Source organism: Bufo gargarizans, chromosome 6 (assembly GCF_014858855.1).
Source record: "Bufo gargarizans isolate SCDJY-AF-19 chromosome 6, ASM1485885v1, whole genome shotgun sequence".
Lineage (NCBI taxonomy): Eukaryota > Metazoa > Chordata > Amphibia > Anura > Bufonidae > Bufo > Bufo gargarizans.
Genome location: NC_058085.1, coordinates 316121206 through 316135356, shown reverse-complemented (window position 1 = coordinate 316135356; position 14151 = coordinate 316121206). Strand labels below are relative to the sequence as shown.

The 14151-nt window shown below is 41.1% G+C and overlaps 1 protein-coding gene across 1 annotated transcript in view; it reads right to left on the bottom strand.

Moving 5' to 3' along the window:
• Positions 1-12350, bottom strand: part of LOC122942175 (polycystic kidney disease 2-like 1 protein) — a 75857-nt gene extending 63507 nt beyond the window's left edge. The window contains exon 1 of the mRNA XM_044299676.1: positions 12077-12350. Coding sequence (XP_044155611.1) covers positions 12077-12350 — 274 coding nt within the window. The remainder of the gene's footprint in view (positions 1-12076) is intronic.
• Between the last annotated feature and the right edge of the window lie 1801 nt (positions 12351-14151).

Below are 14151 nucleotides of genomic sequence, written 5' to 3'. Positions count from 1 at the left end.
ATGTGTCCAGTTAGAGGAACATTACTCCACCTAGTTTCTCCTGGACCTTTTAACCCTAGCTTTCTAGTAATAACCTTCATATTTTTCTGCCATTCTTTCACCAACTTTGTTCAAGCCCACTTCTTCAGACATCTTGAAGCCCATAGCCATACAATTATTATGCCCTAGCCTCACCCCTTGATACTCCTCAGGGGTGCCCTCACCCAAGTTGTTGGAACTCCCATTGATTTTCAAGCAGGGACAAACACCATAAACAGTAGCATACCAGTGTGTTTTTTGGAATGGGTGAGGAAACATATGAATACAATGCCACCTCCATGTATGTTCAGTCCTGGTCAGGTTTGAAACCATAACGAGCTGCAAGGCTACACTTTTATACAGGAGTTACTAGGAAGCATAATATTGGAGAAATCAATTTATTCTTGTCATCAGTTTTTCCATTCTGCCTGCAGATATTTTATGGAAGTCATTGAGTTTGATTAAACAATGAAAGCAGCAATTAGAGGTTATTCTGCCCTTCACCCGGTCTGTTCTCCATCATCATCCTCCTCTCTATAGAAATAACTCAACCAATTTACATCCAGAAGATAGTGTTTAAAGGGGTTGTCCCACAAAAAAATTCTACAGTTTTCAAACTAGTGCCTGGATCGGAATACTGTCATAATTGCATATAATAAAAAAATTGCATAGCCACTGAGTATTCAATAAAATCTATCTGTGTAGCACCACCTGCTGTTTTTTTTCTCAATTCTTTGTCCAGCTCACTGAGATGGCCGCAAATGCTCAATTTTATCCTTCAACTGCCTCCTGAGTTGTGATATGGAGAGCATGGACACACACCCTTAGCTGCAACAGAATAGGCACTCCCCAAATGGGAATACCCCTTTATGTTGGTACATCAAGAGGGCAGTATTTTGGCACATATTTGGCCAAATGTAACCCATGAGTAGATGACAGGATATATGTCTGAATATTTTCACACATGTGACGAGGTGGAGGTAAAGTGGTCCGCTAAGGGTACTTTCACACTAGCGTTATTCTTTTCCGGCATTGAGTTTCGTCCTAGGGGCTTAATACCGGAAAAAAACTGAATGCATTCTGAATAGAGAGCATTCCGTTCAGTATGCATCAGGATGCATCAGTTCAGTCCCTCTTATGTTTTTTCTCTCCAGCCAAAAATCCTAAACACTTGCCGGAATGCCGGACCCGGCATTAATTTCCATTGAAATGCCGGATCTGGCCCCAAGTGTTCTGGCAAAACGGATCCGTTCTTCCAGTCCGCGCATGCGCAGACCTTTAAATCTTTGAAAAATATAAATACCGGATCCGTTTTTCCAGATGATACTGAAGAGACGGATCCAGGATTTCAATGCATTTGTCAGACGGATCCGCATCCGGATCCGTATGACAAATGCCATCCGCTTTCGTCCAGATTGCCGGATCTGGCAGGCAGTTCCGGCGACGGAACTGCCTGCCGGAATCCTCTACCACAAGTGTGAAAGTACCCTAAGGGGCTAGCATTGCCCCTCAGTGCTCCAAGCACCTAATTAGCATATTATAAAAGTTAGGATTTCTATACAATAGACCATCCGATGGCAGAAGGCAAGGTAGTACGACATCGCTAGGCACTTATATGTACATTTACATTGAGCTTGTCTATACATTCCCTATCTATGTGTAACAAACCTACCTGTCCAGGCTCCAGCAGTGCAACCCTCAGCCTCTGCACAGGTGAGTCGGGAGAGACGCGATGATGAGCCAAACCCCCTGGTGCAGCGACCGCATCCTTAGCAACAGGATGCAATGTTTCTCTGTTTCTCCCAGCAGTGGGCGTGTGCTGGAGGAGACTAGCAGTGGACTGATTGCTCTGCCTAGCTGTGTTCCTGGTTCTTACGCCTGTGCTTATTTGGATTGCTTGTGCTTCTGACCCCGGCTTGTCTTCTGACCACTCTCCATCTCTCTTCTGGTACTATGAAGTCCATCTGGTTCTGATCTTAGTTTGTCTTCTAACCACTCTTTGTCTCTCAGTTGGTGCTGCATAGCCCAAATGGTTTTGACCCATTTACATACTACTCTGTATTGTGTTTGTCTGTCTTTGTTTGTAGTCCATTTCTGCACTTATATAGTGTAGGGACCGTCGACCAGTTGGGGTCTAGCTATCTAGGGCTTGTACTGCAAGCAGTTAGGTAAAGCTGGCTGGGTACTAGCCTGAGGGCTCACTGTCCTTGTCTGTCCCTACCTACAGTCATTGCTTTTGCAAACTCATTCATAACCAGTGATCAAATTCAACATCTTCCATGAAACTGGATGATTAGACTGCACAAAAAACATCAATTGTGGAGATTAATGTTTTTAAAGGGAACCTGTTAGGTTGAACATGGAGGAGCTGATATATGCTTTTAGGATGAAAACTTGAATTTTTTAAATTGAAATCCCTGCTCTTTCTATGCTTAGGTGTCCAGTGGGTGGCCGTAGTTAGTGATTTTGTTTTATGCACAGTCATATAGGCAAAGCTGTCAATCACTGAGTAGGACCGCCCACTGGACTCTTAAACATATAACGAGTAGGCATTTAAACGAATGAAATGTAAGTTTTAGTAAACATTTGCCCACAAAACCATATATCAGTTCCTTCTGCTTTGTACCGTGCTGCTGAAAGAAAGGACTGCATGTGCAAAATGGCGGTTTTATTTTTAAAAAGGTTTTGCATGTTTGCCTAACCTACACTCCCCCATGCAGACCTGCGAAGGTAAGCCTACTTTACCTGCTTCCCGGCATTGGCTCTCCGGCTCCTCCAACTTCCGGTCTCCGCTGCTCCTCCTGGGTCTCTGGATGTAAACTTCTGGTTTGACGCTGCTGGTGACCTGTTTACCTTGCATCATGTCAAATGGTCAAGTGACACAAGGGGATCAGGTCACCACAATGTCAAACAGGAAGGTTATTTAAATTGGCCCAAGCAGAGCAGTGGAGACCAGTAAGGAGTCAGCGTCGGGAAGTAGGTAAGTATGCTTCCCTTTAAGTTACCTTTCTTAGATGAATACTGTCTGAGAGAATGTCAAAGGGTTGACCTTCAAATACAGATTCATATATATATATATATATATATATATATGTATTTTATATATATAAAAAAGGGAATGTGGGCAGCACCACTGTCTGTGTAGTATAATCGGAGTGCCAGCGGCTGAGTAGGCGATCCACCTCCAAAAATGTAGAATGAAAGAATTCCACAGCACATCCACGTAGTAAGGAAGTAAAAAAAACTTTATTCACCAAGCATGCGACGTTTCAATCCTCTCAATGGGATTTTCCTCAAGCAGTGACTTGAGGAAAATCCCATTGAGAGGATTGAAACGTCGCATGCTTGGTGAATAAAGTTTTTTTACTTCCTTACTTCCTTACTTACGTGGATGTGCTGCGGAATTCTTTCATTCTATATTATATATATATATATATATATTAAGTGGCAATTAGGACATATGATGGTATTAGAAGACAAATCAAGCATTTCAAAGTCTAATTAAAGAGAATACAATGTTTTTTTTTAGGAGATTTTATTTAGATCATTATAACATGGGTAGGAAAAACTACAGCTATGACTTGTAGTGATATATTAAGCAATGAAACATAAAAAAACATTAAGTTCTTTAGTTACCAGAGCCAGCTATTGATATGTTTTATGTTAATGTTCCTTTTCATAATAGCCTTCTAATGTGAGCATGTGGTGCATCAGGGACTATTTACCCGTGGATGCTCTTTGAAGGTCAAACACTGCTCTGTTGTTGTAACTAAAGCTTTTATTATAGGAGCGCACCATATTAAATATGGGTTTCATGAGAGGCTCAGGACCGCTAAAGACCTTGGCCTTGACTGACTTGTTGTGGGAAGGAGGTACCACAAGATTTCTCAGTACAAAATTTCTCATTATGGTGTTCTCTGCATGAAAAAGTAAACTGTCTGTATAGGATTGTTATTAAGAAGGCAATTTATGCATTAAATAATGGGATGGGCCAGGGACACTTTCATAAAATTATTTTTTTTATTACATATTAACCACCTCTATGTGAAATTTCGATGTAACTGTTTTAAATAAAAAATAGGTGGATATTCTATTATATTTTTTTTAAGTCATCACATGTATTCTATTTCCTACTACCACCAATACCAGAAAGACTATACAAACAGGCTGCACATCCTATGATAATTAAAATATACATTAATCTTTATTCAGCACGATAACATTAAAATACTGTATACAAAAAAAGAAACCTTATCTGGGACTTGTATATGTCCTCACATGAATGTGGTCCAAAATAAGGAAAATCATGAAGACCTGGACCTCTAAAATGAACTGATTTATACAAAGATTATAACGTGACATCTAATCATAAACAAGAAATAACAATACCCATAATGCAGCAATAAACGTCCAGGGTGGTGCGCACACAAGTTGTCGCCCCACAGAACCCCTGAGAACGCAGTTTTTTTCCGGCGATACACATGGGGCAAAAAGTTATGTCCAGGTCTTTATGATTGTCCTTTTTTTGGACAAGTTTCCATACATTTTTGTGAGGACATATACAAGTCCCAGATAAGATTTCTGTTTTTGTATACAGTATTTTAATGTTGTGGTGCTGAATAAAGATTCACTGGATGTGTGGCCTGTTGGTAAAGTTTTTCTGGTATTTGTGGTACTACATGGTTTGCATAGACTATGGACCGGCACTCCAGGTCACTTAAATAGGCCTCCTTAGTTTTGTATTTTTTATGTATTCTACTTCCTGTCCTGTCCCGTTAACTTCCTCTTTGTTGGGACACAAACAATCTTGCTTAGTGACTCAGTTAGCGCATCACACATTACACTAATCAATGCAGTGCTCTTCTATGGGCCTCATTATATGGGCCTACCAAGAAAACAACAGACCCAGGGTTGGACTGGCCCACCAGAGTAGCTTCCCATAGGTTCAGGCCCTAATGCAATAGTGGGCCCCAAAGGACCAGAAGAAGAAAATAATATTTGACTGCCGTTTAATTAGCCAGTCACTTGCCACTAGGGTCTTTTTCTTTGATTAAAACCTGTAAGACTCTATTGATGATATAGGGCAGGGGTACCAAGATTAATTTCCTCTGGTGGGCCCAAGGAACCTCAGTTCGACACTGAAAAGAGTGTCATACGGGTATTGCATTTTTGCACCTACTGTTATCAAGAAGATTGCCCTTCCAATAACATCTTCCTCTCTCAGCATCAGTAAACTAACAATAGGCTCCCTATGTATATAGGAGGTTTATCTCTCTGGACTGACTGCTACAGAACGGCATTATTTTGTATTACATTTTTAGTGGCGTAGTACTACCGGAATGAAATAGTAAAACAGCCAAAAATTCTAAAAAATTTGAATACTGAGTTTCCCTTTTTGATGGAAGTGTCCCTTTCAAAGATACCTACAAGACATAAGGTTTCATAACCTATTCTATAATATTACATAGTGAGTCTACTTCTAGGATGCAGAACCTGTATATCATTTCTCTTTTATAGTAATTGCAGTCCATATCGAATTTCAAAAAGCATCATTCAGTACGTGTCTTGAGAATGATGTCCTGCATGGGAGCAAATGTCTCTGCAAAGCTACAAAGAGACTTTTGTGAATTAATTCCTGGTCTCTTCCACTGTTTACAGAAGCTCATATATCCAACCAAGCACAAAGGGCTATGCCGTGTATGTGTACTAGTGCAAACCATTGATCTGTGCAAACAAAAACTCCACCTCAGCGGCAGGCAGTCACTTTTATCACCGCAGCACTGATAGGCTGAATTATGATAGGGATAAGATGGTCATAGACATCCAGAACAGTAGGCTCCAGACATTTTCCAGGCTGTATGTAAATAATGGCACCTTTTGCGAAAATCAAAACCAGAAAAGTAAAGATGGCCATACATGGGCAGATGGCATTGGGCCCTATGATTGCACAGAAAATCTGTGACTGGTGAAGGTAGGTGCTGATAGTTGTGTGATAAAAGCTAATCTCATCCAAATGTGGAAACCAAGGGGGACATTTATCAAATGTTGTATGCCAGTTTTCTACCATTGAAATGTTGCAATTGTTGGTGCACGTGACAAATTTTTGCAACTTTTTGGCCTCCTGCACTCCCTCCTGGGATTGAGGCCAAATTTAATATAAGATAAAGGGGGTCATTTATTAATCTGAAGCTAGCCGTATTTTAGGTGCAGATTGCAGCACAATGGTTAGTTGTGCCGCAATCTGCGACTTCTCCCCGATTACACCAGGTCTAAAATTGTAGGCGTAGCATGGGAAGAGGACGGGCCTGTCGCATTTACCATTTTCGGAAGCTGTCTTACATTTAGAACTGGCGGAGGATCCACCGAAGTCAGCGCCTCTTCATAACCTCGACGGATCCACCGCCAGCTTAGGGTCTTAATAAATATGCCTCTAAATCACTGTTAAGTCTCTTTTATCTTCTGTGACATTCACGAAACTTCACAAAAAAAAAAACAGGTGTACTTAAAAGATATAGGCGTAAACCACATTGTACTTGAGCCACATTTATTATTACTGTGCGCCATTTAATAAATTAGGCTCGCTGTCACAAACCAAAGACAGACTTAAACAGGTTGTCTCACCAATGTCAGATAGGTCCCAGAGTGCCTAAAGTAAAAGAGGGGGCACCGTGCATAGGATCATCCCCGACCCCAATAATTTCTATGGGACTTCTAAAAATAGGCAAGTGTGTTCACTCTGCTGTATCTTCAGAACTCCCATAGAAGTGAATGGAGAGCACGCCGGACACGCACCTACAGTCAGGTCCATAAATATTGGGACATGGACACAATTCTAACATTTTTGGCTCTATACACCACCACAATAGATTTGAAATGAAACGAACAAGATGTGCTTTATGAATATTCAGAGAGGGCTCACCTGTATAATCAAGAGTGGGAGTGGGTGCACCTACCAAGAGGATTCACCCAATCCTCTAAGGTAAAAAATGGCAGAATCAGAAGAAAGAGTGGTAGGGCACACCAATATTCGGAATCACAAGGATAATGATAACAATATTTTATTATTAGGTGACATACACTGTTAAATAGCACACTTAAAAATTATAAAACTATAAAATACAATAAAATAATAAAACAATAGCATACAAATCAATAATCTTATATATATAAATATGCTGATATTTGCCCTAAAGTCTATTTAAATAGTGGTTGTTATCCTTCCAGGTGGGTTATTTAACCCAATCGGTGCCCCAGTAATTGAAGTGGGGAGTAAATCCGCTGTTTGGATAAAGTCTTTTCTTATTTAGTCACTTGTAACAGATATTGCGACTCAATAGTCGCTGCGCCTATGTGAGCGCTACACTGTTGCTGCCTGCTAATAAAGAGAGCCGAGGCTGTTGTACTCACAGTTTGTAGTGAAATAAAGTCGGCTTGCTGCGTCACAGGTGGCGTCCAACGTGTGGTCAGCAATGATGATACAGGTTACAGCAAATAAAACTGACGCGGCTTCGGGATCTTCAGTGTTTTTATATGGACGTACTGTCTCGGAGATCAGTCGATGAGCATTTAAGCAGATCTTTTTCCAAGAGTGGATTTGACCACAAAGTCGACTCTCCCAGTACGCCAATTTCCTACTTATCTTTACTTTTTTAAGATAGAGGAGGTCACCGATCCCTTGCGTCTTTACTTTCCTTTAGCGCTTCCAGTCCTCCGGTATTGTGTTCTGTTCCATAGGATAGTTACCAAACGCGTTTCGGAGTTAACTGCGACTCCTTCTTCAGTGGCTTCATGAGCCACTGAAGAAGGAGTCGCAGTTAACTCCGAAACGCGTTTGGTAACTATCCTATGGAACAGAACACAATACCGGAGGACTGGAAGCGCTAAAGGAAAGTAAAGACGCAAGGGATCGGTGACCTCCTCTATCTTAAAAAAGTAAAGATAAGTAGGAAATTGGCGTACTGGGAGAGTCGACTTTGTGGTCAAATCCACTCTTGGAAAAAGATCTGCTTAAATGCTCATCGACTGATCTCCGAGACAGCACGTCCATATAAAAACACTGAAGATCCCGAAGCCGCGTCAGTTTTATTTGCTGTAACCTGTATCATCACTGCTGACCACACGTGGGACGCCACCTGTGACGCAGCAAGCCGACTTTATTTCACTACAAACTGTGAGTACAACAGCTTCGGCTCTCTTTATTAGCAGGCAGCAACAGTGTAGCGCTCACATAGGCGCAGCGACTATTGAGTCGCAATATCTGTTACAAGTGACTAAATAAGAAAAGACTTTATCCAAACAGCGGATTTACTCCCCACTTCATTTATTGGGGCACCTGATTGGGTTAAATAACCCACCTGGAAGGATAACAACCACTATTTAAATAGACTTTAGGGCAAATATCAGCATATTTATATATATAAGATTATTGATTTGTATGCTATTGTTTTATTATTTTATTGTATTTTATAGTTTTATAATTTTTAAGTGTGCTATTTAACAGTGTATGTCACCTAATAATAAAATATTGTTATCATTATCCTTGTGATTCTGAATATTGGTGTGTCCTACCACTCTTTCTTAAGATGTGCTTTAACTGCAGACTGTCAGCTTTAATTTGAGGGTATTTACATCCAAATCAGGTGAACGGTGCAGCAATTACAACAGTTTGCATATGTGCCTCCCACTTGTTAAGGGACCAAAAGTAATTGGACAATTGGCTTCTCAGCTGTTTCATGGCCAGGTGTGTGTTATTCCCTCATTATCTCAATTACAATGAGCAGATACAAGGTCTACAGGTCATTTCCAGTCTGCTATTTGCATTTGGAATCTGTTGCTGTCAACTCTCAAGATTAGATCCAAAGAGCTGTCACTATCACTGAAGCAAGCCATCATTAGGCTGAAAAAAACAAAACAAACCCATCAGAGAGATAGCAAAAGCATTAGGCGTGGCCAAAACAACTGTTTGGAACATTCTTAAAAATAAGGAATGCACCGGTGAGCTCAGCAACACCATAAGACCTAGAAGACCACGGAAAACAACTGTGGTGGATGACAGAAGAATTATTTCCCTGGTGAAGAAATCACCATTCACAACAGTTGACCAGATCAAGAACACTCTCCAGGAGGTAGGTGTATGTGTGTCAAAGTCAACAATCAAGAGAAGACTTCACCAGAGTGAATACAGAGGGTTCACCACAAGATGTAAACCATTGGTGAGCCTCAAAAACAGGAAGGCCAGATTAGAGTTAATCTGCCAAACGACATCTAAAAAAGCCTTCACAGTTCTGGAACAACATCCTATGGACAGATGAGACCAAGATCAACTTGTACCAGAGTGATGGGAAGAGAAGAGTATGGAGAAGGAAAGGAACTGCTCATGATCCTAAGCATACCACCTCATCAGTGAAGTATGGTGGTGGTAGTATCATGGCGTGGGCATGTATGGCTGCCGATGGAACTGGTTCTCTTGTATTTATTGATGATGTGACTGCTGACAAAAGCAGCAGGATGAATTCTGAAGTGTTTCGGGCAATATTATCTGCTCATATTCAGCCAAATGCTTCAGAACTCATTGGACGGCGCTTCACAGTGCAGATGGACAATGACCCAAAGCATACTGCAAAAGCAGCCAAAGAGTTTTTTTAAGGGAAAGAAGGGGAATGTTATGCAATGGCCAAGTCAATCACCTGACCTGAATCCGATTGAGCATGCATTTCACTTGCTGAAGACAAAACTGAAGGAAAAATGCCCCAAGAACAAGCAGGAACTGAAGACAGTTGCAGTAGAGACCTGGCAGAGCATCACCAGGGATGAAACCCAGCGTCTGGTGATGTCTATGCGTTCCAGACTTCAGGCTGTAATTTACTGCAAAGGATTTGCAACCAAGTATTAAAAAGTGAAAGTTTGATTTATGATTATTATTCTGTCCCATTACTTTTGGTTCCTTAACAAGTGGGAGGCACATATGCAAACTGTTGTAATTCCTACCCTGTTCACCTGATTTGCATGTAAATACCCTCAGATTAAGACCTCATGCACACGACCGTTGTGTGTTTTGCGGTCCGTGCACGCTCCGTAATTTGCGGAACGGCACGGACAGCCTTCGATATAAATGCCTATTCTGTCCGCATCTTTTGTGGCCCCATTGAAGTGAATGGGTCCGCATCCGAACCCCCAAAACGGCGGCTCGGATGCGGACCCGAACAACGGCCCTGTGCATGAGGCCTAAAGCTGACAGTCTGCAGTTAAAGCACATCTTGTTTGTTTAATTTCAAATCCATTGTGGTGGTGTATAGACCCAAAAATGTTAGAATTGTGTCAATGTCCCAATATTTATGGACCTGACTGTATCTGACTTTGGTGGCATATCCTAATGATATGCCTCCAATGTGTGAGGTGACACAACCCTGTTCAAAATGACACAAAAAGCACCGTGAATGATAAATTCCCTCTCCATGTTTATTGGTTTAGCTACCTCCAAAAACTGGTGCAGATCCTTCAGGAAATAGTTGATTATTCGACCCTGATAGTAATAGTAACTCTGGTAATCTGAGTGCGCATGCTATTGTGTAAATGACATATTACGTAGGTTCAGCCTCCAAATCTAGAGTTAAATCTTTTTGTAATAATGAGCATTCATTAGTATTACTATCCCATATATTTCAAGGCTCCACAAGCCTCAAATGAACATTTGATAGTAAAAAAAAAAAGTAGTACGGTAATACCTAGAAACAGTGATATGAAAAGTACAAAGATAAACATAACGTTGAGCTGGTTATCAGAAGTGAGAAAAGCCTAATTGTGATTGTGAGACAAGATGTCTTAATTACTTCCAAATTATTTTTTATGAACCTTTTTTAGCGGATAAATGTTATCCCTCCCTTCATTGTAAGAAATGGATAATAAAGGGTCTTCAGTAAATATGTCTTATAGGTGCGGGTCCCACCGCTGGGAACCCGCACCTATATCGAGAACGGAGCCCGGCAAGGTGGTGGGTCGAAGACTACGGTTCGGCCACCACAAAGCCGGCTCCCCATAGAAGTTAGAGGGAGCCTACCGCGCATGCACGGCCTCCGCTCCTATTCATTTATATGAGGCCAACGGAAATAGCCGACCGCTCGGCTATTTTCGCTGGCCCCATAGAAAATTAATGGAGGGCTGCTGCGCATGCGCAGTGTGCCCTCCTTCACTTTCGGGGCTCCGTTCTTCCACTGCTGGGACCCACAGCTATAAGGCAATGGGGGCATATCCTAGCGATATGCCCCCATTGTCCATGAGACAACCCCTTTAAATCAGCTCTAAATGTAGAAGAACCCTATTGGAGAGCACAGCAGTGCCCAAAACTAAGAACACCTAGCCCAAATAGTGTTTCTCTAACAATTCAGAACAGATCCAGAAGTGCTGACTCACATACAGAACACATATAAAACGGAAGACGAGAAACGTGTCCGCAGTGACTGTAAGTATAGACGCTCCCTTTGGTACTTGGTGGTATTCATAGTAAGTCACTGTTGGCATTTTTTATAACAAAATAATTGTATCATCTGATGAGGGATGTAAATAACAAACAATATAAAATATAATAATAATAATAATAATAATAATATTATAATAATAATATATCCAAGGTCCAGTTTAACCCTTTTTATTAGTTCACTAACATATTATATAATCTAAACTTCATTATATAAATGTAATTTTTTTTTTTTTGCCTTTCCATCACGCCCTATAGATTTTTATTATTTTTTTTAACAAACCATAATGTCAGTGCAAACAAAAACCACCTCTGATGATATAATTCTACTTCATAAATCCAATATCAATCTATGTTCAGTCATGAAGCAGACATACCGTATATATACTGGTAGAGTGTGTGAGATTTACTAAGATGTGATGCTCCTTTCTAGCTATTCTAAATACTGTATGACTTTGCCATACTTTTAAATTTATGAACTGAATTTTAGACATTCTCATACTAATTACCAGCTGATAAATGTAATCATTCTAAAAAGAAACAGCAAATAATTTCATAGGCAATTGGGATCTTAAAGCCACCTACCTCGAATCCCGTGGGCAATGTGGGCACAGCATTGTGAGCACAGGTTACCCCTCTTCTTTTTTTCCTGGTAAGGTGGTGGGTCTCCCAAATTGTCCATGCTGTCATAAGGGTTTTCCAAAACAGTTTTGGGGTTGTATATGGCTTTGATCTTTGGAGATGGAGAACCGTCGTAGGCTGGGTTATCCCAAGCCCTTTTCCCTAAATTATCCATTTCTTGTTCCTCGTGAGCCTTGAACTGATTTTCTGTGCGGCTTCTCAGCTTGGCAGGGTTCATATTTCTTTTTATGTGGCTGGCTCTTGTACACAGGTCAGCTCTGATATAGATTAGACTCAGCTCTGACACCAGACTCTAACAGATCCGGGAGTACACAGGTCTTTTTATAGTGTCATTCATACTGGCTATTGTCTATAGGATAGAACAAGCAATTCTGAAAAACAGGTTGTCTCTGATGATAGCAGAGGGGCAGCAGTTCACATTTACATATATCCCTCATGAAACCAGTGGGAATGCATCTAATGTACCTTTCTAAGACAGGTGTATAGTAACGTGACATATAGGAAACACGTTTTCTGTGAAGATGGTGCCACATTTCCCCAGCTAAGCAACATTATATATAACTCCAGGAATTGCTGCTGCTATTAAAAAATATCACTAATATAGTTTTCTCATATTTTGACTCAAACGTCTTAAAAAGTAGAAGACACTAAATTAAATTTAAGAAGCCGTACACTTTTATATCTATGCTATGACTGGGCATCATAATGCCCCTCTGACAGCCATAATGCCTCCAGACAAGGACCCTTATGCCAGGACTGGCACAATATTATCAGTGCCCTCTATTTAAGCCACCATGACCCCACAACAGCCGTAATGCCCCCAAGGAAACCACAGAACCCCCACAGTAGCCATAATTTACCTTAAATTCACCTCCATGACCCAATGCCAGCCACATAGCAACAGTGACCCGATGCCAGCCACAGTGTCTCCATGGCAGTCAAAATACCACCACTTCAAGCATTATGCCCCCCATGACACCCACATTTTTTAAATCCCACAGTGGGATTTTTATTAATATATGGATATATGCAAGCACATTATTTTTTACATTATTATTATTAGGCTACTTTCACATAACTCTGGCATATGCTCTTGAGAAAGGGATTTATTCCCGAAATGCGTCGAGCTGAACTAATAAAAGACTTCCTGCATATATTGGAGCCCCGGTGTCATCCTTTTGGGGACCAGGAAGCTATCATCACATCTTGTGAAGTGTTCTCGGCGGGGGAGGTTGAGGTTTAGGTGTCTTGAGCTTTATCCTATGCCCGCCTCCCCGGTAAAGTAAGTGCAATCTTTCGCCAAGATATTAATAGTGTAATCCACTATAATTTTATTGGTAACACTGGAGTCCATGTGGCGCCCCCTGGGTATTATCAGGATACCTGAGATACCCGGCTCACCAACAATTTTATTTTCACCAGAAGGCATTAGAAAGACTTTGCACCTGCCTCCATTGTCGTCTATAGAGGTCTTTGTCATTAAATTCTCTGAGAGGAGCATTCGAGGTGCTGGTCTTCTGTGTGAGTAACATGGCAGTAGTGAGGATAGTCAAATCTTCAGGGTCACTGGAAATTTGAAGTTCTTTAACTGCTCCAACAGAATTCGTGCCTATGTCCGAAAGAATATGCTTCACATGCCCTCTAATGGCAATAAACCGTCAAAGTGCGTTTATGAAACTTGAAGTGTCCATGGATTCGATCACTTCTATATGGACAGCTCTGCTTGACATACAAGTAAACATGACTGCCCAGTGTTTTGCACTGGTGTGCTTAACTCTAGTGTGCCGTGTAGCCACTGACCAAGGACCGAATAAATCTAGACCAACGTTGGTAAAAGGAGGATCTGTACTGAGTCTCTCAGTTGGAAGTCTGGCCATTTTTAGGTTCTGGGACATGCCACGAAGTTTGTGACAGGTAAAGCAGTTGAAGATGAGCTTGCTCACACACCTCTTTGCTCCAACAATCCATAGTCCGGCAGCTCGTAGATTCCCTTCTGTAAACAATCGTCCCTGGTGTTT